This window comes from Brachyistius frenatus, unplaced genomic scaffold (assembly GCF_029030835.1).
Source record: "Brachyistius frenatus isolate BFR_SWC_R1_liver_20210118 unplaced genomic scaffold, ASM2903083v1 Contig_16, whole genome shotgun sequence".
Taxonomy (NCBI): domain Eukaryota; kingdom Metazoa; phylum Chordata; class Actinopteri; family Embiotocidae; genus Brachyistius; species Brachyistius frenatus.
In genome coordinates this window covers 3065199-3092819 of record NW_027210615.1, presented here as the reverse complement: position 1 = coordinate 3092819, position 27621 = coordinate 3065199, and the positions used below count along the sequence as shown (strand labels likewise).

The 27621-nt window shown below is 40.9% G+C and overlaps 2 protein-coding genes across 3 annotated transcripts in view; one reads left to right on the top strand and one right to left on the bottom strand.

Moving 5' to 3' along the window:
* mtor (mechanistic target of rapamycin kinase) overlaps nucleotides 1–27621 on the bottom strand; it is an 84893-nt gene that overhangs the window by 11472 nt on the left and 45800 nt on the right. For both annotated transcript variants that reach the window (XM_069693986.1, XM_069693987.1), the window contains exons 29-45: nucleotides 25819–25894; nucleotides 22603–22742; nucleotides 19581–19681; nucleotides 18908–19023; nucleotides 16317–16394; nucleotides 15620–15727; nucleotides 11548–11673; nucleotides 10713–10844; nucleotides 8212–8327; nucleotides 3522–3639; nucleotides 2752–2949; nucleotides 2127–2227; nucleotides 1862–1958; nucleotides 1647–1745; nucleotides 1401–1523; nucleotides 855–1037; nucleotides 244–378 (exon numbers count right to left, since the gene is read on the bottom strand). In XM_069693986.1, coding sequence (XP_069550087.1) covers nucleotides 244–378; nucleotides 855–1037; nucleotides 1401–1523; nucleotides 1647–1745; nucleotides 1862–1958; nucleotides 2127–2227; nucleotides 2752–2949; nucleotides 3522–3639; nucleotides 8212–8327; nucleotides 10713–10844; nucleotides 11548–11673; nucleotides 15620–15727; nucleotides 16317–16394; nucleotides 18908–19023; nucleotides 19581–19681; nucleotides 22603–22742; nucleotides 25819–25894 — 2047 coding nt within the window. The remainder of the gene's footprint in view (nucleotides 1–243; nucleotides 379–854; nucleotides 1038–1400; nucleotides 1524–1646; nucleotides 1746–1861; nucleotides 1959–2126; nucleotides 2228–2751; nucleotides 2950–3521; nucleotides 3640–8211; nucleotides 8328–10712; nucleotides 10845–11547; nucleotides 11674–15619; nucleotides 15728–16316; nucleotides 16395–18907; nucleotides 19024–19580; nucleotides 19682–22602; nucleotides 22743–25818; nucleotides 25895–27621) is intronic.
* The window catches only part of slc66a1 (solute carrier family 66 member 1), a 245126-nt gene that overhangs the window by 204555 nt on the left and 12950 nt on the right, over nucleotides 1–27621 (top strand). The gene's annotated exons all lie outside the window — the stretch shown is intronic.

Here is a 27621-nt window from a genome sequence, read left to right as displayed (position 1 = left end):
GGATGTTTCCCCGGGAGCTATGAAAGACATGCTGCTTCAGCGGACTCTTAACCACATTTCTTTGATTTACATTCCTTTTTCAAAGATGAGATTCACTGGTTGAAGTTTATGCCTCTTTGTCCTTTGCTTATCTATGAATTGTACACATTCTTGCTGGTACATTTTACATGAGGCAGAAGGCAGATGAAGATAGTTTACAAAAAAAAAAGATAATAATTGCAGTGATTCAATATTTTCGCTCACCTGTGGCAGCTGTTTGGAGATGCGTCTGAACACATGGTAGTAGAGGTCCCAGGCCTGCGTCAGGTCTTTTACGTTTCCAGAGCGCATGTACTTTCTGCACCAGTCCTGAGCCTCCATCAGGTCCCTGCCGTAAGCCTGCAGCACGAAGTCAGGCAAACACGTGTACCGAGTGACTTATACAGTTAAATGAAAATGGTTCACCAAAGCAGGTCAATAAAACTGAATATCAGGCAATTGAACATCAATGTTCCAGCTTGATTAGTAAAGGATTTCTCAAGAGCATTTTGTTTTTATCGCACATCTGTAAAGAGCTTTGAAGCACAATTTATTAGAGATGCTGTTTTGGCACAGAATAACAGAAACTGAGATGTAAGAGTAAAAAATATCCCACCAAGCTGTGGAAATATAAAGCACAATAAACATTTCCTTCTCATCCTTCAGGAACTGAATGAAGAGCTAAACGCATTAATTTGTTGCATTTGTGTTTGAGGGTTTCTAGTGAATGTCAACAACAAAACCACAAGATCAGTTTGTGGACACACTATTCTGCAAACATTGAGAGGTGAGGTTCAAGACCACGGTTTAAAAACTCAACTGAGGATGACACAAACCTGGTTAAAAGAGGTTTCTTTGAGCGTCTGGGGTCCCCTCTCCATCATGGCATGTAGAGGTTCCAGCACAGCGAACATACCTTTGACGTTGCGCTCACCAAAGTACAGACGTGACGCTTCCTCGAGGCCCTCGTGCCACATCTCGTGCCACAAGATGGCCACTCGGATGAGCTCCTCGCTCACCTGGATGAAGAAAAACAAAGATGAAAAGAGAACACTGATATTGCCTCTCAAAAGTCAGAGGCATGAAATATCAGGTGTCTGGTCTTCATGGATAATATTTATAAAGATACAGTGGCAGCAGAAGGAGAAGTTCTTGATCTGCAGTTGATCTCATGTCAGGATGGGTAAACAAAATGAAAGGTTAACTGATACATGCATAAAAAAAGAACAAACAACCACAAGGAATGTATTCTATTGAGGGATTACAGACCAGCAGAAACTCCCATTGACCCAAAATGAACAAACGTACATCTTTTTTCTGTGTGAAGGTTCGGGATGATTTAATGTGGAATAAAAAAAACATAAGAGATTAGATCTCTGTACCATCATGGCCTGCTGAACCAGAGTGTTGCAGTGTTCACACATGTTCTTCAGGATCTTGTTAGCAGCATTGTGGCGGGCGGTGGTGGTGGACTTAGAAGCCACAGTCAGTGGGTAGATCAAAGCCTGCAGGTGAACAGAACAATCACTGACTTCTAGTGTTCCAGCTTTGAGTAACTCAAATAAAGTGCTGTATTGGTTCTGTTCTATATTGCGAAACAAAACACGTAGCAGTGCAAGCAGACTTACCTGAGGATGATACCGCCCAATGTCTGTGAGCAGCTGGTGGATGAGACGACCCACCAGGGCTCGCGGGGTGTCGATTCGAGCAATGAGCTGAGGGATCACCTGCACAGGTACAGAGAAAGTAGAAAAGATTGAATAAACGGGGTTGACGTTTGAAATATGAAATATATATTTTGGCTAAAAACACTTCAAATATGCGTTTATGCATGTGTTATTACCTGTAGCCAGGTGTCTATTTGAATGGTCTTGATGCCCTCCACCAGAGCTTCATTCACTTCGGGCCAATGACCGTAATCAAACCACAGAGTCAAAACCCTAAGCAGTTAAAAAAAAAAAAATCAAAAAAAAAGATCAAATCATGAAACAATGTGATCACATTCCACCACTAGAGGTCCTCCTATCCTCACAGACCACATCTGCTGGGTGTCCATGAATACGGATGTCTTTTGGTTGCTTGGACTGTGTTGCAGTCATTTAACTCACCTGAGTGTGTCCTGCAGGTTGTTTCCTCTGGATAGGGAAATGGAGCGGAAGAAACCTTGAACAGCAGGGACTGTGTACAGCAGCAGTGTCTTTGAGAGGTCCTGCAGAGGGACAGCACATAGAATTTTAATGCTTTTTAATGCATGGAAAAAAGAAGAAAAAAAAAAACAGAGGAACACACTGTACTGTAGATGTTGTTTGTAGGTGGGGATGTTAAGGTCTGGAGAGTTACTGTGATTCAGAATTTATCATTTCATCTTTACTGGAGACAGCAAAAATTGGGAAGATTTTATAGATTTTTTTTTCAAAGCTGTCTTCACAGTGAAGGGAGAAGATAATTGCAAGAATAATAATATGGTTGGTTTTTTTTTCCCATTTTGACTTATTTTTTCACTATAGAAGATGCAGGGTCTTTGTCAAACAAATTATGCCTTCTTAGAAAGTATATGTGCATATTCTGTAGTTGGTCGGTAGTTTTGAATGTGTGGCATAAACGTGTGCACAAGATCACACATTGCTCCCTGGATGAGGTATGTTGCATGTGAAGGTTAAAACACTGTGTGGACAATGCAGACTGAGAGAAAACACCACTGAATGTCGAATGTAGATTTTCTGTGACTCTCACCTCATTGGCCTTCTTCTGGCCCGGTGAGGGAACGGGACTGTGATCGGTGCTGTCCACCTCACTGTCGCTGTTGCTGGCTTCACTGTTAGCGCTGGCACCGCTGGCGTGTCGCAGCTTCTTCTTATCATCCCGTCCTTGGTTCTGGTGTTTGTAGTGCAGCACCGCCTCGAAGTTCATCACAGCCCAGGCGTGCCAGGCCTGCCGACAACATGGCACAACCTGAGTGAAACTGGTTCTCCCAACAGCTGGTTACTGGAAATAACTTGTACATTTGTTCATGATGTAATTTTCCAGTTAACCGTGGGACACATATCTCCCGGAGGGCTGTAATTTTTTTGGATCCAAACATATGAGTTTGATGTTTGCTGTGTTATGTAACCAGCTATTAAAGGCTGGAAGCTGAAGGGGGTTGGTGAAGATGGATGGTGAGAGGGCATGGTGACATGTTTCTAGCCTGAAGTAAAGGCATGGACAAGAGAAAACAGAGAGGGCTCTTTCATTAACTCGTATCTTTTGATGTGTCACAAGGGGAAACCACAAGTATACCGATGTAATGAGAAAAATAAATGAGCCTTGCAGACAAAAAACAAAAACTAAACAAACATCTATGTTATGACGTGTTTGGTTCAAGGGCAATAAACCGTAGGGGTCTTAGGTCTTCCCGGTGACACATCAGTGTCAGGGTCATATCTTACAGACACAGCTGGGATTTTACTGCAGCGAGCGAGAAGTCAAAAGTGAAAGGTCGGAGTTGAAAGGTCGGGACTGACCTTGTACCAGTTGCGGTCATGCTCAGTTGAATTGCTGTAATACTGCAGAACTTTGGGGATGGTGCTCTCATTAATGCCCTGCAGATTGAGCTGCCACTCCCCCAGCTTCAAGAAACATCTGCATGGAGAAAAAGAGACAAAGAGAGGGGGAAAATTAGTCTGATACTATTACTTAAATGACTTGTTTTCAACCGATCAAAATATTATATTTACATGTCCTCTATATTTACAAAAAGAAGCCCAGTATAGTGTAAATTATAAGCCTTATTAAATCCCTTAAAGGCAGTAAATAAAAACAAAGACATCTTTGGGCATTTCTGAGAAAAAAAACCAACATCAAAACCTTTCTAGTAGGTGTTAAAAGTCACTGAGGTGTGAGGTCAATGTCATGAACGCTGTCACTGATATGTTGCTAAGCACAACATTCCTGGAAGCGACCGGGACCAGATTTTTACCTTGAACATTTCTCTCCTGTTGAGCTCTACGAGCTAACTGCAATTATTTCCTCATCTGGATCATCTACCTGTCTCCTGGATAACATCCCAACTAAACTCCTCCAGGAAGTCTTCTCTTTAATTAATACTTCCATATTAGAGCAGATCAACCTATCTATTGTAACCGGCTATGTACCACAGAGTTTTAAAGTGGCTGTAATTAAACCTTTACTTAAAAAGCCGACTCTTGATCAGCTGTTTTAGGAAACTATAGACCAATTTTGAACCAAAGGTTTATTTCTAAAATCCTGGAAAAAGTTGTTGCAAATCAACTTTTTGATCATTTACAAAGGAATGGTCTGTTTGAAGATGTTCAGTCAGTCTTTAGAGTTCATCATAGCACAGAAACAGCTCTGGTGAAAGTTACTAACGATCTTCTAATAGCCTCAGATAATGGACTTGTCTCTGTACTTGTTCTTTTGGACCTCAGTGCCACTTTTGATACGATTGATCATACGATCTTATTACAGAGATTAGAAAATGTTACGAGGATCAAAGGAACTGCATTAGACTGGTTCAAATCCTACTTATCAGATAGATTTCAATTTGTTCATGTAAACAATGACTCTTCCAGACAAACAAGAGATAGTTATGGAGTTCCACAAGGCTCAGTGTTAGGCCCAATACTTTTTACTTTGTACATGCTTCCATTAGGAGATATCAGCAGGAAGCACTGCATCAACTTACATTGTTATGCAAAACCTCAGAAACTATTTCTCTAATCACTTAGTTACTCTAGATGACGTTCTCTCGGTCTCCAGCACCACTGTGAGGAACCTTGGAGTCATCTTTGATGAGGATTTTTTTCTTTAGTCACCAGATAAAGCAAGTCTCCAGAACTGCCTTCTTTCATCATCCTGACAGATCTTATAGAACCACATCATCCTGACAGATCTTATAGATCCACATCATCCTGACAGATTTTAAAGAACCACATCATCCTGACAGATCTTATAGAACCACATCATCCTGACAGATCTTATAGAACCACATCATCCTGACAGAGATCTTCTCTCTCAGCCTGCTTGTGGTTCCCAGAGTTTCCAAAAGTAGAATAGGAGCAGATCCTTCAGTTTTCAGGCTCCTCTCCTGTGGAACCAGCTCCCAGTTTGTGTTTGAGGAGCAGAAACCTTCTCTAGCTTTAAGGTTAGACCCAAAACTTTCCTTTTTAATAAAGCTCATAGTTAGAGCTGCTCAGGTGAACATGAACCAACCCTTAGTTATGCTGTTACAGGCCGAGTCCGCTGGGGGACCTCGTTATACACTGAGCTTCTTACCTCTCACTCTTTCACTCTCTATAACTCATATCTCACCATCACATCTCATCAACTTCATGCTTTTTCTCTCCCATAGTTTTTTACTTATTGTCTGTTGACTCTCCATTTAGGTCCCTCGCTCGCGTAGTTTCTGTTCTTTCCTTTGCAGATGTCCCGTCACGGAGCTGCATGTCTCTGCTCTGTGATTTTCAGCCCCACCAACAGTTCATGTTTTGTACCTCTATGCTGTCCTTTTCTCTCTCTGCTCTCCTCTCACCCCAACCGGCAGATGTTCTCCACCCCTGAGCCTGGTTCTGTCGGAGGTTTCTTCCTGTTAAGAGGGAGATTTTTCCTCCCTCTGTTGGAGGTTTTTCTCCCTTAAAGAGGAGTTTTTCCCTCCTAGCTTGTGGGAATTGTTGGATTGTTGGGTTTCTCTGTATAATGTTGTAAAGTTCTGCTGTAAAGACTTTAATGTGTTAAGTGCCATGAAATAACCGGTGTTGTGATTTGGCGCTATATAAGTAAAATTGAATTGAAATTGAAGTGTATTGAACAGAAGCTCTGCAGTGGCAATAACTCAATGACTACATGACTACATTAGTAATAAGGAAACAAATGCTCTGTCGGGACAAGCCAGAAAGAAATATCACAAGTTTATGAGTATGCTTATGTTGTCATTGCTTATTGAGAGTTGGCAGTGACGTTCTGTAAATCCAAGGGCAGTTTATTAAAAAGAAGTCATATAATGATACTCAACTCGCAAATCTTGAAAGCATTTATCAAAAGTATCCCCACTTAAGGCAGCAGTGCATTATTCTGCTGAAAGGTTGTGGGATCACATCTGGAGATTTTCAATTATCCAAACCAATTTTCCTTCAATTTCAGCCGACAGTGAGCTTTGTGGCATCCCCGAGGAGGACAAAGCTCGATCCATCACCCACAAACCCAGACTCTTACAGGCAAAAGTCAAACTCGCTGAGCTCAGCACGGCCAAGATGTATAATTCACATACAAGTACACTAGAGTGAGAAACTGGCAAGCGCTGTATTGTCGAGCCATCCATCAGAAGTTAGAAAACTGTTTGCAGAGCACCTCCAATAAAGTGTCTTTTGGGATTACGTAATTTCTTGAGTGCATTTCCATGCGAGCATACAGTTTGGTTTTAGAGCGTCAATGCCAAACTGTCAACTGTTCACGGGTTCCCAGGTTCATACACATGAGGAGGACCTCCTCTTGTGGATGTTGGAACAACATGTTTATTCAGACAGCAGACGCCAGAGTTATTGATTTCAAGTCAAGTATCAGTGAAATGACTCTGGATTCTGTAGGAAGAGCGGAGGTGTCCATGTTACTGTGAATGTGAGTGTCTGACGGAGCAGTCCAGGTGTGCTGCTCCATACCATAGCCGACCTTTATCATGAAAGTGTGTCAGGACGTCTGGCCCGGGATGCGTGTTGACTGACATTACACAGGTGTTATCCCTCACAGGCATTCCTCAGACAGCCACACGCTGTGTGGGGGGTGCAAAAATGGAAAAAGCCCCTTCGGCCTGTCGTCTCGCTTTTGTGTTGTCTTGTGTGATTTATGAGAGGGGAGGTTACACACGGCTGCTGTGTGTGTGCACACGGCCAGATGACACTACTGTATCATTTACTGTACACAGGATTATACCTGTCTGTTTCCGTGTCACGACTCTTGTTTGTTGTGAGTCATTTGACCAACATGATGCACAGCGCAGTGCGGCCAAATGTTATCATTCACTTTTCTGCACTGGCAGGCAGCTGATTTCTAACCTAAAGGACAGGGATTACATATCCTCCTCAAATATTTTGATGAGCCCACAAGAGCTTCGTAAACAACCTTTTCAGGACTTTGAAGTCGTTTCCAGCATTTTTGGGAATATGAAACTTTCCATTTTGTAATTCTCTAAATCAGCATGTAGAAACACATGATAGTTATTTGAATGTCAATATTTTCTAAACCTCTGCTGTTTTGTTGACAACTGTCTGGACAGACTCCACACTGCTGCATCTTTTCCCACAGTGCGGTGAGGTGATGATAGTGGAAAATGAATAGTACAACGCTCACGAGAAGTGATGAAGGTGCGAACCAGCAGCGCAGTGGCAAACCCGGTGATAACTGCAGGCACGGTGCCACATTTACTGCCAAACGAATCATTTTATAGAGAAGTTCGAAGTGAGACATTCGGAAGATCTGGCCAGCCCTTAAAAAAAAGCCCACAGGATGCCAGTGGACTTGTGAAAGGTGTGATGCCAGATTGGGTTATGCTCAGGGAAAAGAACAAACTGCACTGCACATGACCCTGTGTTTACTACACAAGGGAATTGAATACATGAGGCTACTTTTTTCTTGCCTCAGCATGTTGCTTTGTGTTTTCTCTGTCATGCTAGAGTGGGTATATAAATAAAAGGTAATAAATTCTTAGCTTGATTAATGTCAACATGGGATGAAATAACACAAGTTTAACAGTAAAGCTACAACATTTTGGTTTCAGGACACGTTCCCCTCCTCCTTCCCATCTGTAAAGGGAACTCAACATGCTTTTTAAAATGTAAGAACTGTAATAATTAAATCTGCATTGGGCCAATCCCACATTAAAACATTAAAACTGAACGTGTCTGGAAGGCATGTTGACATTTGATATCCATCGCAGGCTTTTTTAACACCACTGCACAGGCCACAGCTGTTAGTAATAATATTAACGATGGCTCTGTTCTAGTCAATTGTCCAAGTAAAGCCGCGACAGCGGGCCAGTGTGCAGGATGCAAGCATGCTGAAACTGAAGAAGCTCAATGGAATTTACCCATTATTAGTTTTATTGTTTCCACCTGTGCTTCTCCAACCGTGATATGTCCTGCATGATGAGTTTTATAAGGTGTTGAGCTGCTGATGCTAAAGAGCTTCCAGAAAGGGACAGACCTGGCCATCAGTTTGTGAAGCTCCTGCTTGCGCTGATGGTCCTCGGCCGCAATGGCGTGTTGCGCCTGCTGTTGCACACCTTGTACGAAATGCTGCATGTGCTGGAAGGCATCGATCTGGAGGGACACAACACAAATACCAACATTAAGTTAAGACTTGGTGTCAGTGCAGGAAAGATGATTGTCTGTTTTTGCACTTGTGTTTAACTTTTTGTTTTCTTGATTGATTTGTCAGTGGTACTCGTGTTTTGCCCAAGTTGGTACAAGTATTTGTTGTTATCCTTTTCCTCCTTCTGCAAGGTCGACAGTTCAGTCTAAAGCGAGATGACTGACAAGAAACTTTCTTCTCTGTTCATCGGTGCTGCTGGACTCACCAATGCTCACTGGGGAAAATTCGGCGACTCCATTGAGCCAGAACACCCCTGCTGTCCTGGCTGCACTGTTTTTGTTCCATGAACTTATCGGGGCCACTTTAACATTGTGTTTTTGATCTTAACAAAGTTGAGAGAGTCCATCCTGTATGCCATGAAGCTTCCACAGATTTTGGATGCTGATCACAACGACAGAATGAGCAACTCTGTGTGAATCAAATATGAACATCTACAAAAGTTTACATGTAAAGCTAACTTCATATAGATGTCTTGCCTTGAAAAGTGACTTCAAAATTAGAATCTGTTCATTGAAGTAAGTCTTGCCTTTACTACCAACTGACTAACCCGAGTAGATGACCAGTGATTTACGCTGCAGCATGGCACGTGGGATGAGTGACAGAGCCACAGTCCCCTCATATTTAAAGCCCCGGAAACAGTGGATGGGTTCTTTCCAGGTATGCGTGTGTGTTTGTGTGTGTGTGTGTGTGTGTGTGTGTGTGTGTGTGTGTGTGTGTATGAGACATGCAGCTGGCCCTGGCGACAGCAATGTTTAGGCTCACACTTACCTAAGTCCCCGAATGAGACATGCAGTCTGGAGTCACAAATGCTACTCAACACCTGGCAATAAACGTGGGTGTGTTTATGTGTGCTTTGGGGGTCTATACACAGTATGTGAATGGGTGTATACATGTGTGGCAGCCAAGTGACACAGGACTTCAATCCCATGCTGCTCTGGTGACACATAGTTTGAAACATAGAGACTAATGTTAGGTCACCAGTGCGGGTAGTTGGAGGTTTGGCAGGTGTTCATGTGCTGGATGCTGGACCACAGGAACCACAAAATCTTTCTGAACAAATACCAACATTTACTAGCCATCTCTCGGGTAAGCCTTACATCATCCACTGTTTCCATGGATATTCAAGATTATTAACAACATTCATCTAAATGTAACAGTTGAGTTGGTTTTAATGATCAACTTACCTTTCATAAGACGAGGTTTTCACAAAATCTACACCAGACTGAGGCGCATTAGTGATCTCTACAGGAATCACCATAATTAATGCAAATGATGAGCAGTTTCACTTTCTGAGTAGCTGTCAAATCTCTCTAATCACAGCACTCTGCAAAATGAAATCTTTTTAATTCAGAGCTGCTGTCTGGGGCCCTAATTAAATTAAATCTGACATTAGCAGCAATTAAACAACTGTTCAATACAAATATGTAACAATGAACAATTTGTCCCCCCCTCTAGCTCTGACAAATCAAATTTCAGCAAACAATTTGTAATGTTAACCATAATAACATAATGGCCTTCCTCAAACCTATGATTGTATTTATGGAGCTTGTTGGGGAAAATTTTACAAGCTTGTCTGAACATAAAATTACATCACACATTTCAGCTCCTGGCTGGGTGCCAGAACTGACTATAACAGGAATTTACCAATTAATATAACAAGCAGAGCTTATTACATTGTTAATAAAGCTGGTTAAAACCTGACATGACTGATGCTTTTAAGCTGTTTGAGGGCACATTCTACCTTTTAAGTTGACATGGTGAATGTGATAGCAAAGTTACATATTTACACATTCAGCAGTTAATTATCCAACACTTGTGGAGAAACACAATCATGTATTTTAAGTTTCTGGCCACCTGGCAATTTTTTCTCACAATGTCATTTCATACATTATAGTAATACTGATTATAGCTGCTGTAATCCACAAAAAAATCTGACTGTACTGTCAATATGCTGATATTATATAGACATCCTTTTAATGGCATCTTACAGATCTAGTTCATTTGTGTTAATATTTCCTTTAAATTCAAACATACATTTTTTTAGATTAGAAATACTAAATTTATATTTCATTTTACATAATTTACTGTCATTTCTCTCCAGTTTTAGATTTCAAAATAAAAAAAATCAGCTCTTTCAGCCACTAATCTGACATACAATAAACAAAACTGTAATGTAAGACTTCCCTTTCTGGCCTGCATGAAACTGAGCATAGCCTCATGTTCCACTAAAACCAAAACATCTATATAAAAGTGAAAATTAAACCTGCGGACATGTCTGCTATTTCTTAAAATGTAAAATGTGAACCATCTACACAACAAGTTCACTGTCCTACCTTGTGATCGCTCTTCCACATGTACTTCATATATGCGTATGTGACGTGTGGGTGGGTTGTGGGCAGCGGGTGATCGAGCTGCTTGGAGGGGTCAACGCCCAGAAGCAGCACCAGGGTCTTATGAGCCAGTGCCTGGAGGGATGAAGTGGAAAACAACAGGACAAAAAGTAACTGAACTGTCAGAGACCTTGATTCTTTTTTAGGAATAAAAGATTAAAATAGGTAAGAACATTCGTATTTACTTAATACTCTGTGAATATAAAACATTTTAAAAACAAAGAGAGACTGAGAGAATAAGAGAGCAAAAGAGCTCTGATCACATCACTCCATACGGTGAAAATCTTAGGTCATCTTTTCCAGCTCCTCGTAATCACATTTCCTGCCCTGTTTGGTGTTAGCCAATCACATCTTTTTTTTCAGTTACATCATAGCTGGTAATTCTGGCATCCTGTGTGTGCACTTAAATGTAACAGGAAGGTGGAGATAGAAAAATTGGCCGATTGTCCGCGATTCCTTGCAATCAATTAAAATAACAGTGAGGTCAAGGATGGAAAATTGCAACACTTTAATTGAGTAGATATGTGGCTTCAGGTTTCTAAACAGTGTGATTGAGGCTGCTATGCTGCTTCCATCAGTGCCAACTTGAAACAGGTTGAAGTTGGGGTGAATTTCATGGCTAGAGTTCATGGTGCCACTTCGTCAGAGCTCGACTTCCCTTTTCTGTCTGACAAAACTCATTTAATCAGCTGTGATTTATCCCCCCTGAATGTTATGGGATTCAAAATAATTAGGAAGAACACTGAGTGGATTTGTAAAAATATGTCAAAGTACTGACCAGGCGTCCGCTCTTGCCACAAAGGCTGGCATATTTCAACCAAGTTCGCATGTCTTCGTGGGGGCTGATGACCAGCGATCTGACCATAAGGATCTTCTGCCAATCTTCTACAATTCGCTGACAACCCTGGAAGGAAACACACAAAAACAAAAACACAAAAAATGTATTTTGTTACTCTCTTCAAAGAGAAACACATACTTGTTAAAACTCACGAGAAAGAGCACACGTGAGAGAGGTACGCTTCAAACCCTGGCGGCTACTATTACTACCAGTGGTCCCTGTGTTTACGGTGCCTCACACGCGAATCCAGGTTCACGTGCCAGAAAAAATAAGGACACACCGGTCTGAATTAATACATTTGTAAAAAAACATTTGCTGACTTCCTCTATTAAACATTTCCTAACCTGAACCTCATCATCGTGCTGCTGCAGAAGTAGACAACACAGAGAAGACATTGTAATCAAACTCTGATGTATAATATGCTGTATAATCCTTTCTGTATGATCTGAATTAAAGACAAATTTACAAGGGGGAGACAAAATAATATAACTTGATTGTAATTCCACTGCTACAAATAAGGTACAGATCAGGTTGCATGTAAACTAGTAACAACAAATGAGGTCTTGAAATCAGTACTTTGATGAGATTTTTTTTTTTTTAAGAGCAGCTTTAAAGAAAATTCAACCCATCGTTTTGTCTGAAATGGGGATCTATTTACTTCATAGTCCTGTTTTACCCTCACTGACCTGTCCTTAGATGGCAAAACTCCGTTGGGACAAGCCTTTTAGTAAGCTGTCAAAATCTGAGGCTAGAATTAGATACTACAGTTTCTGAAGTGGGCTTTACATGATGGGATAAGTGGCCGAGCGCAGGTCAGATCTGGCAGGAGCTTTGCTCGGTGATTACAGCCACTAAGATAGTTTGGTCTGGGTTTAACTGCAAGAAATTACTGAAATCATTCTGCTGTGAAGGTAGAAGGCCAAACGAGCCGCTTTATCCAGCTTAAATGAAGGGAACAAATGAACTTTAATGGGGGCATCATGGTGGGCAGGTGGCCAAAGATGAGCAACACATCATTGCGATGTGGCTGTGGGCATATGTTGCATGTTATCTCCTTTACTTTGTTCCTACACGGACATAGCGATGAACTAATTTCCTTTAGATATTTCAAATATTTTAAAATTTGCATTAATTTTTTTTAAGCAGTTTTGAATGAAAATGAACCGCTAGCTGTCTATATAATAGAACACAAACAAAACAATTAAGAGTTAAGAGAGCAGAAAAAACTGCCTTAATTTGCCAAAAGACATCTGTTTGACTGTCAAGGGATTTGAAAATGGATTCATAAATATCTAAAAGAGGTGCAAGATGAACATTAGTGAAAGAATACATGAAGTAAGTTCTGATGTCCTCAACTTTTTCTTGGAGGATTAAAATGTTTAAATGATGTTCCTTTGTTTGCCAAAACACCAAAAAGAACAGAGAACAAAAAAGATGAATAACGCTGAGCCGAGTCCAAAATTCAAACTGGAGCGCAGTGAAGTGCAAGAAATCACTCTGATACATTTAAACACAAACAGTGGGGCGCTGTGTTTTCATACACTCTTGGTTGTACCTCCATTCCTTTGATGAGGGAGAAACTGTTAAAGGAAGAAAGGAGTGAAGGAGCAGGACATTGACTCCATGACAGATGTGTGAGGTCAGCCTCCAATAAATCACCATCGGTGGGGGGGTGGGGGGGTGCAACCTGTCAGACACTGCTCATAAATACCCCTTATGATCGCAAATATTCTCTCCAACCAACATCATCCTCAGGAAATGCAAAAAGTCAAGAGTGTCTATATTTTACTGAGCAGCAAAATTAATGCTCAAGCTCATTTTATAGACATTTTTGAAAGGGAGAAAAGTAGTCGCAGTTAAGTGCATTAAGGTAATAACTGTCAACACAAATTTAGGGATTGTGCTAATATCAAGCCTTCATCGAAAAAAATATTTTACGTTCACAACACTGTCTACCAAAGATCATCAAACTGGCTTCCTTTATTTCCATCCACATTCATGTTTCACATCTGTTTTACATCCATGTGGGATTTTCGGGAACAAAGACCATCTTATTTTCTTTTTTCTGATGCAGTTGTACTGACAGTTCTAAATGACGTTCCCTCATTATCAAATGTTTTTTCATGCAGTTTGAATCTAGTGCTGTCCAGCATCCTCTCTCATTATTGTGACCTTGTGAAGTGGAAAGCTGACCTCCAGATGCATTAAGTGTACTGGTACTTGCACTCAGCACCGCATTCAACAGGCACTTTGTTATTCTGGAAAAAAATATACTAAAGCACTCTTGGCACATACAGTCTTCAGACAAGTACGATCTTCCAGGGCCGTGGCTGAGGTGAAGGATAAAGAGGATTTAAAAAAATGTCTGTAACATCTGAGCAGAGTAAGAGGGGCAGGATTGCCGACACGGACTCAGCTCAAGCGGCATTATACATTCTGTACTAAACTGACCACTGTTGCCATGGTGTAAAGTGTGCACCACAGATCGACAGCTTAACAGTTTATCTCTCTGACTTCATTTTTTCCCCTCAATATGCACATACAAGGCTGAGGTGCATTTTGATTCTAGCTGTAACTTGGCAACATGGAAAAGATGAACAGTATTATCTGAGATCAGATGGCATTTGTCTCAAATTCCAACGACTTGGCAGGCGGTAAATGTTTTCTAACTGCTTCTAGATTAGTGGTTCCTCCACACATTCTTTTATCTCATTTAACAGCATGTACAACACTGCAACTCAATTATGAATGGTAATACAAATAATCATAATCAGTCACAGGAAGGAGGGAGAGTTATAATATCTTAACAATGTGGATTAGAGGAAATGGGCTACATTTTTATTTCTGAAAAAATTCCTACAGCTTTATTTCATGCTGCCGATGGCAAGCAAGGCCACTATTAAATCAAAATGTATCTCATATTTTTTGTGTAGGTGTGTTTGCAGTTTTCTCAGAGTTGGACAAACTTACAGCCAGCTCATGAACTTATAAATCCATTTACTGTTTCTTGCCGGTGGTCACGACCTTCAAGTTGTTCAACAAAACAACCAGAAACAGAGTGGTTGAAGTCCTAGTTCACAAATCATTTTTTCAACAGGCAACTCACTTCTACCTCTGTAATCAGATTCCCTGGCTTTCATTCACATGAAATCATTTGCTGTAACTTCAGTGGGAGGCAACAAAAATGACGACAGTGATAAAATAAAAAGAGGAACAATTTACACCGACTTCCTAAGCTACTGGTGTAATCCACTAAAAGCAACCTGCTGCATGACTAGAAACAGCAGACACCCAGAACCATAAGCTCAGTGGGTAACATTAAATTTTGGCTCATATCATATTAGAGAACTTTTAACCTGCACAGTAGACAGTGTGCTAAAACCTGACATTTATAAAAAAAAATATATATATATATATTTTCCTGCTTTAGGAATGTGCTGTAGCTCCAGCAGTCATATATAACCAAAACTCAAAGGTCGTGACTGTGAATTTTAAATAGACCAATTTGGATTGTAACTGGTTTTTAATGGATGTGGAACATATCATTGACTTTATTACAGCTAACCTTCTGATATTTGGTCCAAGCAGAGAAAATAACACTTTACTGGAACACACAATGATTTCTATTTTTACAGTGTTGCTTTCAAATTAATTTAAAAATTAGAAATAGCAATATAAACTAAGGAGATGGGGACTGCAGGGCCCTTATTCACTGAGACATTAGTGTGTGTGTGTGTGTGTCTCTGCATGTACATATGGTGGCTGGCTTGTAATGTTTCCTATTAGTAACACTAGTCTTTCCAACATCTGCTTTACATTCCATCTGCTGTCTGTTGTTGCACACGTGACTCTGTGTGTGTGTGTGTGTGTGTGTGTGTGTGTGTGTGTGTGTGTGTGTGTGTGTGTGTGTGTGTGTGTGTGTGTGTGTGTGTGTGTGTGTGTGTGTGTGTGTGTGTGTGTGTGTGTGTGTGTGTGTGTGTGTGTGTGTCCATATATCATATACTGTAGTTACCTGAAGCCTCTCCCACCAGGTTTCCCTGATGATGTCCCTCCTCTCTGGCACCAGTTTATACTGGATCACCTCTTCTAGCTCTGACAGCATCTGGGAAGATACCATGGCCTGGGAAACAAACAAACAAAAACAAACACATATTAAATCTTATGTCACCCAGATGGAGCAAAAACCCTGTCTGTACAATATAACAGGATCATTAAATTAATCAGAATATGCTACTGAATGCATTCAGCAGCCCACTGAAGCTACATGTGAGTTATGTGTCATAAAAAGCTGGCTGTCTCTCACATTTCTACCATTTAAAGCAACATACAGAACATAGATGCCGACTGTGGTGTGTCTGCTGTCAGCCTTAATGGTAAACAGCTACACTGTGTAAAATCTACGAGGATCAAAAGGCTTTCATGATGATGATGTTGTCTGAAAACATGTGTACGAGAGGAACACTGTTGTTTTCAAGTTCGTGCGGTGATTTGAACTATTGTTTGGATACATATTGAGATAATAAAACAGGAACACAGCACGTTTTAACTTCCAATGACTGTAGGTTAGAGATGTGAATTTGAATATCATCACTTTAATAAAATGTTGTTGCTGTAACATAATTCCACTACACATGAGTGCTATAAAAAATGAGACGGTCGAATGAAAGCCAGACACTGAATATTTCTGTCTGTCTCGTAGGAACTCTTACCCCGTAAGCTCGACTGTAGCTCTCTCCAGCCATGGCGGTCAGCTCAGCATCCAGCAGATCTCTTGCTTTGTCAATACACTGCATGAAAACAAAAACATTTAGATTATGATTTTAACTTTGTCAACTTTATCGTCACTCTTAAATATAATAGTAACATATCTTTTTGTCCTTTTTAAGTATGGCTGAACGGTTCTTTGAGGTGCAATTGTGATTTAGCTTAGTTAGTGAGTTAAATTCACTGGTAAAAACCCAAGACTTCACTTTGTTCCTCTCCAACAAATATTTACAACTCCAAGGAAAAGCTAACAAACAGTAAAAGCAGCATTTCCTGGCATTAGCATGACCCCAGAATGTACCATGACAAAATGTCACACCCTCCTACAAAACTCTTCGCATCAGGACTTGCTGGGTTCATCATAAAAACACTTTGTACAAATGAACGTAAGCATGTTACTGCTTGCTGTTCACACCCTTCTCACTCAAGAGCTGCCAACAGTGGGACATTAGAGCATCGGGGACTAGAATGCCTGTTTGTGTAGCTAAATGATTTGATGCATTGCTGGGTGCCAAGTGTTTTATGAGGGAAGGTAAATGAGCTGTTGAGGGCAACAGTGCGAACGTTATGTAACCAAGGTTTTGAATTTCAAATGTATTTTCTAAAAAAAAAAAATAACAGCACATACGCACATTCAGAGAAAGAGAAGGCCAAAGAATAAAACCAACTGACAGCATGCATTCACTCCGAAAAAATGTTTTTTGTTCCTTCCTGTTTTTGAGTGTATTACTGTATGCTCCTGGCTCATCTGAGAGATTCCAGTTCTCTGACTTTTCCTACGAGAACAACACTTTTCCAAATTCAAGGATACTGCAGACATTCCATCACCAGCTTCAACCCTGAGGGGTGGAAAAATAGTAACGCAGAGAAAGACCTGGTCCAGAGGAGCAGGAGGGACAAACAAGGACGCAAGTACATTGGCTGGAAGTCTGCTGATTCCTTTGGGCTTCCACAGCCAATGTTTTTGGGAACTGTTATTAGAGGGAAGGTAAAATGTGTGAGAATGACTGAGGGAGCTCTCAGAAGCCAGGACACACAGCTGTTTTAGACCGACTCCCAACAATTATTTTTTTTCGTGGGGAGGGAAAGGAGGAATGGCATGCCAAAACACCTCTTCAGGCACGCACAACAAGAGGTGGAGCTGTGGGAGGATGGTGGGGACGAGGTGACAATGAGGCTGCTGCTTTATAGTCTCCACTCAGTTATGGTCCTGTTTACTGCTGAATTACTATGCTGGGGCCTCATTGGAAATGTGCAGTCCAGACGACTCCTGATAAATGCAGTGTCTGGCTTCTGGTAGCACAAACAAACTGGGACCTGATCTTCTATTCTCTTCGATAAAGGATGCACTTATGTAGGTTTTAGTCCAGTGATATTACTTCATCATTACAATGTGGTATGATGGCCTGTTTGAGTGTGGTTGGGGCCGAGCCGGCGGCTACAGGAAACTTGAAATGAAGCCCAAATATGACTGTGAAGTCGAGTTTGTAGAACCCACGAGACAATTTACAAATCAAACGCACACTGGAGAGCTGGACATATCATGAAACGACAGTCGAAGCAGCCTTCTGTGCCTACACATCATCGGTGGGACAGACCAAACACTGAGATTTATAAAGCAAAGCAACCTGAAACCTTTCACAAGGTCGCATGGCAAGACTCGTGGAGCACATGTCTGGTTGTTAGCGGTACGGAGGGAAGTAAAGAACAGGCCCGTGGAATCAAAAGAACTTAAGTACAAGTATTACCAACCACATCCGGAAAACTAGACTGAGCTCATGTTGACATTTAAGCTTTCACCCTCGCTCCATCTGCTTCTCATTCCTCTTCATTCATCGTGAGCGGCTCATTGTCGGCAAGAGTCAAAAGTCTTGCCTTCCCCATTCAGTTATGCAGAATCCAACAGACCACACCTTGACCTAATCTCTAAATTAGAGAAGGGGTGGGTGGGGGGGAATGTATGGGGTGGGGGGTGGCTCGGAGGATGAGTCCAGGGGAATCGAAGGAGCAGGTGTTTACTGGTGTGTGTTTGTTTGTTTGTGTGTGCGTGTGTGCGTGCCTGCGCGTGCGTGTTGAATATGCTGGCATCCAGCTTGAACAAATCCATCTCCAGGGACCGTAAACTCGTCTACGATCTCCAACCTTCATTAAGTGAGGAAAACACCCCCCCCCGACCCCCCTCGTTGACAGGCAGACAGACGAGTAACAGGCTGTTTTATTTGTTTGGAGCTGAATGCTGTTATATAACATTTCCACACTACGGAGGCACAACAGTATAAAAGAGAACAAAAAATAAGCCTGGTGCATTTTATTACTTTTCATGAAAAGCCAGAGCTGATGTGGGAATCCGATCCCGTCTGGAATAACCGTAAAGCTATTATATGCTGTTCCTTACTTCTCATACATTGACTATAAAGACTGGCAAGACCAGGCGAATTCCCATAAAGCATGTCTTTATAAGATGCTGTCTCAAAATATATACATTCAATCTACATCATCTCCATTGGGTGTATTTATGAGTGATGATGTAACCCACCTGCTGGGCCAATGAGAAGAGGTCCTGATGCAGAGCTAGCACGGCTCTGTAGAAAGCACCATCATGCGTGTCTCTTGGGATCATACACGTGTACTCCTCCATGCTGTCCCAGTGTCCTGGTGAAATATATATCAAGTAAAGAAAAAGAAGGGATGAAGCAGGAAGTTTGTGATAAGGAGAAAAACATCTCATTAAGGGTGTCTTTCTGAACTATTGAGACCTGAAGCAGATTAGCAGCCTGTCAAGGCTGCTTTGTAACACACACCAGCTTGCTATAATATTCTGTACTGCCAACATTTTGCTTCCCAACATGTTCAGATCGACAGGCCTGCTGGTTGGGTGCCACCTCAGAGTTTGCGGCTGAGTTTGAAAAGTCAAAGCCACAGAGCAGAACGCTCGGAGGTTGCCTCTGCAGTGTGGTCCCTGGTTCTCCACCATTGCACGTTACGATATGTCAATGTTATGACTGGATACCATTCCCATCTGGTTATGTGAGGGAGACTTGGCAAGAGATGTCACTGTTTTTACTGCAGTCAGAGTGAGAATGGCTTGATGCTCCATGCATGTCTCTTCCTCACCCTGCGCTGACTGTTTGTTCACTGTTGACCTTTCCCTCCAATTTACTATCTTTAATTATGACTTCATATCTGATATGAGGTATCCGAGTGGTTACCTAGACCCCACGCAGCAGCTGCGGCCATACGAGCCATCTTGGCCTGGGTCTCCTCGCTGACCAGCGTCCATTCTTCACAGCACTGTTGGTGCAACTGGCCCCTGGAAAACATGAAGCACAGGATTCATATGGTAGAAAAAGAGAGAGATAACATTAGATAAAGGCCACAGCATGTACAGAGGGATAGCTCAGTTCACAAGAAACAGATTTCAGGTACTCTTGTTGATCAGATGCAGAGTATTACTGTGTGCACTGCAGTATTACTACCATGGACTGCGAACAAGACATTAGAGCACAAAAGAGGGTGACACTAAAGTATGCTGCTTCATTGGACAATTTGAGAAGATTTGCATATCACATTGTTTGAAATAATTAACATAGAATATGCATTAATTAAATGGTGCTCTGCAGAACATGATGTATCTGGCCAATAGGTACAATATATGTATAAAGGAGTGATGTGATCATTCTTGACTGACCTGAATTGGATAATCATTAACTACTGCTTAAGACTTGTCTCCAGTGATGCTACACTGCACTGGTCTTCATCCTCAGCATATTAAAAAGGCTTCCGAACGCCCCAATGATAAAACATACATGTTTACTTCTCCTGCACCAAACTGAATCAAAGAAATCCTTTTCTAGAATAGCCAAGCACTTCTGGCCATGGATGAAAAGGAAACTGACTGGAGATAAGACTCGGGTTTCTATTACATCTGCTATTATTTATTTGTTCATTTGTCCTTACAGATGAACATCTTAAATCAGTGTACCGGTCCACGACGGTCTGATAATATCAAGTAACCCAGCAGAAACAGATGGCTGGTCCCATTGGGGTTGGGTGCATCTAACCAAGACTAATTCTTCATTAACAACAATCAGTGAATTGTCCAGGAGGAGATCAAACCCTCCGCATGTGTTTTACAGGCAGGGTGCCGGAGCGAGCTCGGAGAGGAGGGGCAGGTGGAGAAGAAGAGAGAGGCAGGTTTTGATGGGGGTCAGTGAAGCGGAGTCGTTTTCCATCTGCCTGGCTATCGTGAAAGTACAAAAAGCTCCGGTACACTAGCATATGTGTCTACAGCAGATAAACACAGTCCATCGGGAGGACGTGCTTCAGCTGCCGTACCACTCCGCCATCCACCATTTACTGTACATCTTTGGAATTGCAATTTAAAAAAAAAGAGGTAAAATCTTAAAAATATAATTTAGCAATGTAAAGAATTTTTAAGTCACTACATTACACACTATTTTTTAAACGCACTCGCATGTTATCATTTGTGCCTGATTAAATCTCTTCTCAGGAATGTGTCGTTGTGCACCAACCGTGCTTTACTGACATCTCCCTCACTCTGCTGGAACTGTTTGGACGGAGTAAACAAGTCTGTTTTTTTTTTAAAGCAGACATTTTGACCTGATGCTGCATGATAAGCACAGGCAATGTGGTCCAGTTCCATTAAGTTTTCCAGTGCTGACGACGCGGGATAACTGGAAACACCTTGGTGGGTGTGCAGAGAAATTAGAATACCATACGAGCAACATGCTAAAAACACCTGTTGTTTTTCTGTGTGTTTGTGTCTGTGTGCCTTAGTGTTTACATACTAAGGACTATCATATGTACCGGAAAAAAAACACCTTCTCAAGAGTTTAATCTTGAAAAGTGTTAACAATAGTAATATTACTTTTCAAGCTAAATGATCATTTACAGTTCAGCTATGTGGCAAAACATATTTAAGATAAGTGTGAACCAACTGGAGTCTAAATCTGCATAAATGGCTTTGTTACACGTACAGACCACTGCTGCCAAATCGATGCGCCCTGTGTACAAATTAGCTTTATGTGACAATTAAAAATCCCAAAACAATGTTACCATGCACCGACATAACCTGCTAAAACAACTGCAACATCTGCAGTGATCATCTTAAAATAACAACATTTCCAAAAACTGACAAACTACACTGACAAAGACGGATACTGGACAAATACAGAATGTTTATGAGTACATCAGTTCCTCCTAATATGACTCGGCATTGTAGCAGCGATGAACTACTAATTCTAAAGTCCTCTTTCATCAAGTTTGTGCAATTTAAGATAATATAATGAAGGACTTTAAACTTTAAAGATTCTCTTAACAAAGTGTCCAACTCTCCAATTGAAGTTTTAGTGTCAAAAACATGTACTGTACTTTAACAATGTGTCTCATCAGTTTTGGATTAGCAGAGAGAGGATCTGTACAATATCAGTATGTAACAATGTGTTCTCTAAAGTCTGACCTACTTTGACTTTGACCCGGTCAACTGTTATACCATCTCCAAGCCTCTACCTATCCTCACAAAAGCATAAACACAAAGCTCTATTTCAGCTGAATCATTTTCATATAAAATCACTGAATAATTTTCTAGTGAAATGATTCATAGAGTATACAACAATGACACAAACACAGCAGGTTATATAAGCAAAATTAACATCTGCTTTGCGTCACGAGGTCTATGACGATCTGCATATTTGGATCGTCTGGACATCTTGTGACTTTCTTTTTCCCTAAAAAAAATGCTGTTTGAAAGTGGGCGGCCGGTGTGGAGTTGAACCTCAGTTGTGGTGAGGTTTCATTGGAGTGGAGGCGCCTCTTACTGCCGATGGATGTCTGTTCAGTCATTTCCCGGTAGAATTACTTCGGTGAACTCAGAGGAACCAAAAGAGAGACCTAATGTCAGGACTCATTAAGAATAGGCTGCCTACACACAGCAGAGCCTGATGCTGTCTTCATCCATTTGAGCCAATGTTAGTAACTGAAGAACCCGATGCACTCATTATTTTATCACTTCAGCGAATCACATGATACCAAAAAGGCCAGGGCAGAATGTGTGGTCGAAAAAACACTTATGGTAAAATAAAAAGTCATTACAAACACAGACTTTACGAGAGGTATCAGTGAATGTGAGACCGAAAGGCTGTAACAAGGATTTGAATGTATTTTTTCAGCCCTCATGAATGCACATCACTGTAGGTATGACTAATAACATACCATTCTCCGAGGGCCTCTAAGCAGCGCATTCTGCCCAGGATGAGCTCTGGATCCTCTTTGTTCATGTCGATCTTCTTGTCATACGACACCAGGGCATCCTCCCACTCGTGAAGCTTCTCGTACCAGGTGGCTTGGATTTCCTAGTAGAGAAAATACAGTAGACGTCAGTCACAGAGGAAACATTAAACTGGAACCAGGCAACTATGAAAATCCACAGAACTACTAATCTGACATGGCCTCATGTTTTTATTTTATTTATTTATTTTTTATCTTGATCATTTGACAATTTATTTGTTTTCAGTGTGAGTAAAGCTTTTTGGAACAACAATACATGTAAATGTATAATCGGAGAAAGACTTTAACAGCTAGCTTTTATTTCAATATTATGTGACTAAAATTCCTAACTCCATCAACCAACACTGGATCTGTTACATCTATCGACAGACGCGTTTACATGGAGCCTAATTTTATTATCAAAATCTGTTTAGAAGCTCAAACAGAATAAAAATGCTCCATATAAACACCTCATTCAAAATAAACAAGCCAAAATTAAACTTCAATCGGCTGCAGACCGATACTTTTTCATAAACCAATCAAATGAAAAATTGTAGCATGCAAACAATGAAACTGATTACTTTCTGGCTGCCTTCTTTCTGCGTATGCTCTGTCTTGATGTAAATGCGTGAGGAAGTACGTTTATCCCTCCACTTACAAACAAAGGTAGCTTCCAAGCTGAGCTGGACCACAGCTGAGTTTGTTTTTGATACAAACTCTTGCAAAATTGAACATTATTGGACACCTAGCTTGTGTTGTTATTGAGGTATTGCTTAAAAGCAACACTAATGGCAGCTACTGCAGTGAACAGATGATATACACGCTCCCCAACTCATCCTCTGATTGGCTCTGATCCATCTCACCAGTCTAACAATGAAGGCAACAAGTACTGACCACTCAGAGGCTGACTAGCAATGCAAGTAAATAAAGCGATCAAACACGTAATGTATTCATCACCTCTGTGCATGTTACACATCTGTTCTGATTCAATGCCTTTGCACATGTAAACACCAGACTGTATGAGATCGCATCCGATGTAAACAGTTGACCCCATAACTTCAATCACAAAAAAAAACGCTTGCATGTGACCGAAGCCAATGGATGTATTTTGGGAGCCATCAACAATTGATTAAGTCCACAGATCCCCTGCTTTGCTATACTAATAATTTCTGAGTTGTATACACAACAGGAAAACATTGCATCCCTCCCACAGTAAAGCTTTCCAAATAGTCACCTCATAAATAGGGTTTCTGAAAGTCCACAGTGAAACTGTTTTTACCATGTTTTTACAGAGAAACCATAAATGCAGTTCACAAAGGCAGAAGGAAAGACCTTTTCCAGAGGAGTTCTCATAGTTCAGAACAGTCATTTGACTCAACTTCAGGCGAAAATGTGTTCACTTTCTGTCTTCTAAGATTAAATGTCATACTCTGAGCATTTTTATGTTGTTTTTTTGTGCTTTGTTCTTTTATATAGAATTTTTGAATGTTTGATTTTGATGCCAGTGTTTAATGTACTGAAGCATTTGTTAATTTGTAATAAAAATAAGTTATTGTTTTTAATAAAACAACAATTTAATTACATTTGCAATGCTTTATTATTTTTGTATTGTAAAGAAGTAATACTAAATATACCAATGCAAAAGAATAGTTTGCTATCCATTTATTTCTGGTAACAATATTAGGCTTTAAGTGGACGTGTTAATGGAATAAATGAACCACTGGCTTTGGAACTTAAGGGGAAGAAATATGACATAACACCAGTTCATTTAACTGATTGATAATGAGCCTAAAAAGAAGCCTGTCTGGTACATTTAGGCAAGTAAAAAAACAAAACCCACGTTTTCTAAATGATGCAATTTTGGTAAAAGGGAGGGAGACAGATCAGAATAAAAAAAGAATGTTTCCCGTTATATAATTGATGTGGAAAATCTGTGTGATCGTGTCCAATGCATGTCACTGTTTGACAGCTATTTCATGTGGACCAGGTCCATCTACAGAGAACATGACACACACCATAGTTTTCAGTAATATTAGAGAGGTCTACTCTCCGAAGTGAAAACAGACAAAAATATGACTCCATGGTAGAAAGAAAGATTTTGGGTGCGAGGTAGCTAGTATAACTAAGTGAATTCAGGTGACATAGGGACCTTAACACCCTTTAACCATTAACCGGTTGCATTTGGTGGGTTGAAGCATTACATCCTTACCACTGTAAAAAGGATGCAGTAGTCCCAGGTATTTTGAGAAAAATACACAGCAGAGACATAGAAAAGGAGTGTAAGAAAATCCAAACATCCCATTAACTGGACGAAAACGTCCATAATTCTGCTCCTTGCATGTTCAGTCTGATCAACTTAGCAGATGTCTTTTTCTCACACTGAACATTAAGAACATAGTGTTCTGTTGGTGTGCGTTTCAAATAACCTTCATCCCCGTGTTAAAATGTGTATAGGAGGAGAGGATACCCCGGGAAGAAGTATGTGCGACAAGAGACCTTGTATAAGAAGGTATTTAGTTTAAAAAAAAAAAAAGCATAACAAAATGCAAGCGTGTGATATTAGGGCTCCTGCTGCAGGTATTAGTGACAATATAGGATACCAATCAGTAAGTTGTGCTTTAAAATACATGACTTTAAAGACTTGTCAGAGCTAAAGACACTGAAATGTGGTTTACTTTAACGAGGCAGAATTCTAAAACTCTAGAAACTGGTTGGAGCAATAATTTCCTACTGTGTCATGTTGAATTAGCACCATATTACATATACTGTACATACTACAGGGTATTTTACCTCAAATATATGCTTGCATGTATTTAACAGGAGGGCCCAATATGTTGCCACATGATGCTGGATTAAGCTGTGGACTGAGTATGTTTTTTGAAAGATACATTTTTGGCCTTTTGGAGGTAGAGACAGAGAGGAAATGTGGGGAAATAGAGCAGGAGAATAGCATATAGTAACGGTTTGGCTAGCTAGGAATCAAACCAGGGCCTCACCATGTGGTATATGCCTTATGCTATTGGTTAATTGGGGTTGTCCAGTTTCAAAATTGTCAAAGAAAAAAAGAAAAAAAAGTTTGGGCCAAGTGTCAGTCTGAATTTCAGAGATACACTCTTCTTTTTCCATTTCAAGGCACAAACAAAAGAAAGAAACAAGACTCACCAGTTCACCAAAATGTTTCATGGCGTAGTCCAGCACCCCAGATGCTGCTTCTGGCTGCTGCAGTTTGTTGTTGATGCTGAAAGACATGACAAATACAATGACAGGCTGTTAGGCCAATTTGAACACAAAACGTGGATGTTTGACGAGAACTGTGGGTAAATTTTTGAACAACGTGTAGATGCAGTTATTATTGTTGTCAAAAAATGGGCAAAGGGAAGCCATTTGGGATGACATACATACATACATACATGTATGGCAACAATATTTTCAAATAAAGTACTGTGCTCTATGAAGCGTTATGGTTCCACATGGATTTGCAAGTCCTCCCTGTGAGTGATTATGCACAGGTGGGCTATTGAATAGATGTTGATACTATTTCAAATGTCCAACCTTTTCTGAGAAACTGCTGAAACCTTGAATGTGTTACCACACCTATAACTAACATTAGTTCAAAGAACAATCTGCTCACTCCAAAGTTGACCTGGGAGGGGTGTAGAGATTTAGCAGTTCACCAGCCAGTTTCTCAAAGAGGTTTTGGTCTCCAAGATGCTACCGCTTTACGTGTAAGAGCCAACTGCCCATTAGGAGTCAGTAGTATAGAGACGAGGACGTGATGCCTCACCAGCTTCCCTCCCACAAACAGTGCTGACAACAGACTGTATAAAACATGGACATAGCCTCCTTGACGTGGTTTCCTGATGAGTGGCTTTGAAGCTCAAAGTTACGGTCTTTGACCATTACCATCTCGGCAGTGCCTGACTCCGTCTAAGTCCTGGCTAATCCAAAATTAGGCAACGAGGTGTTGCGTGGGTGGAGCTGAGGTGGTGAATCCTGGTGGCTGAAACCAGCAACGAGCACAGTCTCTGTCTGTAGGGCTCTGTCTGACATTCAATGGCCAATTCTTGAAGGCAGTAAGCCAACTGACAGTACTCACCTGTCACTCAAAGAAGCCCACTCTAATTGTGTGCATCTTTAGGCTTTGATACAATTTCAGTGGGTGAGTTGTATAAAAATGTCGACCAGTGTACAAATGTCCTTAACGGGGTAATAAACTATTTAGAGTTATTTAGTTTTTTGATCGAAACATGTTTATTTCTGCTGTAAAGTCAGGCATTTCAACATGGGGGTCGAAGGGGATTTACTCGCTTTTGTTGCTAGCCCCAAGGGGCCACTCTGGGAACTTCAGGCACTTACGCTTGGTGCAAACTAAAATTTGTGAGGATACAGAATCAAGCCAATAGAAACACTTCCTTCCCTTTAACCCCAGCTTTCTTTAGGACTGGTTCTTCTAGGTTCCTTGAGAAAAAGTAATTCACACAACAATGAGGCACTCTTACCATAGCCAGTCAACTGAGAAGCCTGCCTCAATGCATTTTGGTGAAGCTAAACAAATGTTTCATCTTTCAGCAAAGGTGTTTATTGTAAAAAGCAAATGCACCTATTGACATTTGTCAAGCTTGTTTGAAAAACGACGCGTCATCTGTCAAGTGACCACAATTCCCATTTGTGCACCCTCCATTCACCCATACCGCCACCACATCTGGAAACACTCATTTGAGCCGCAAGTCTATTATATTTCCTCAACTGCAAAACCCGTGTGCAGCCACGGCCAATACATCTGTAAAATGTAGCGTTTGAAGAGCGCTGGTATGCAGTGGAGTTCCTGAGGATAGTAGGCAAAAGTTGATGAAGGATATCTGAGCCTGTCAGAAACCGGTTGGACAAAGGGCAAAGGCCAAAAAATTTGATGAAAAGGCCCAGCAAGGGGTCATGCTAAGGCTAAGGGACCTGCTGGTACTGACC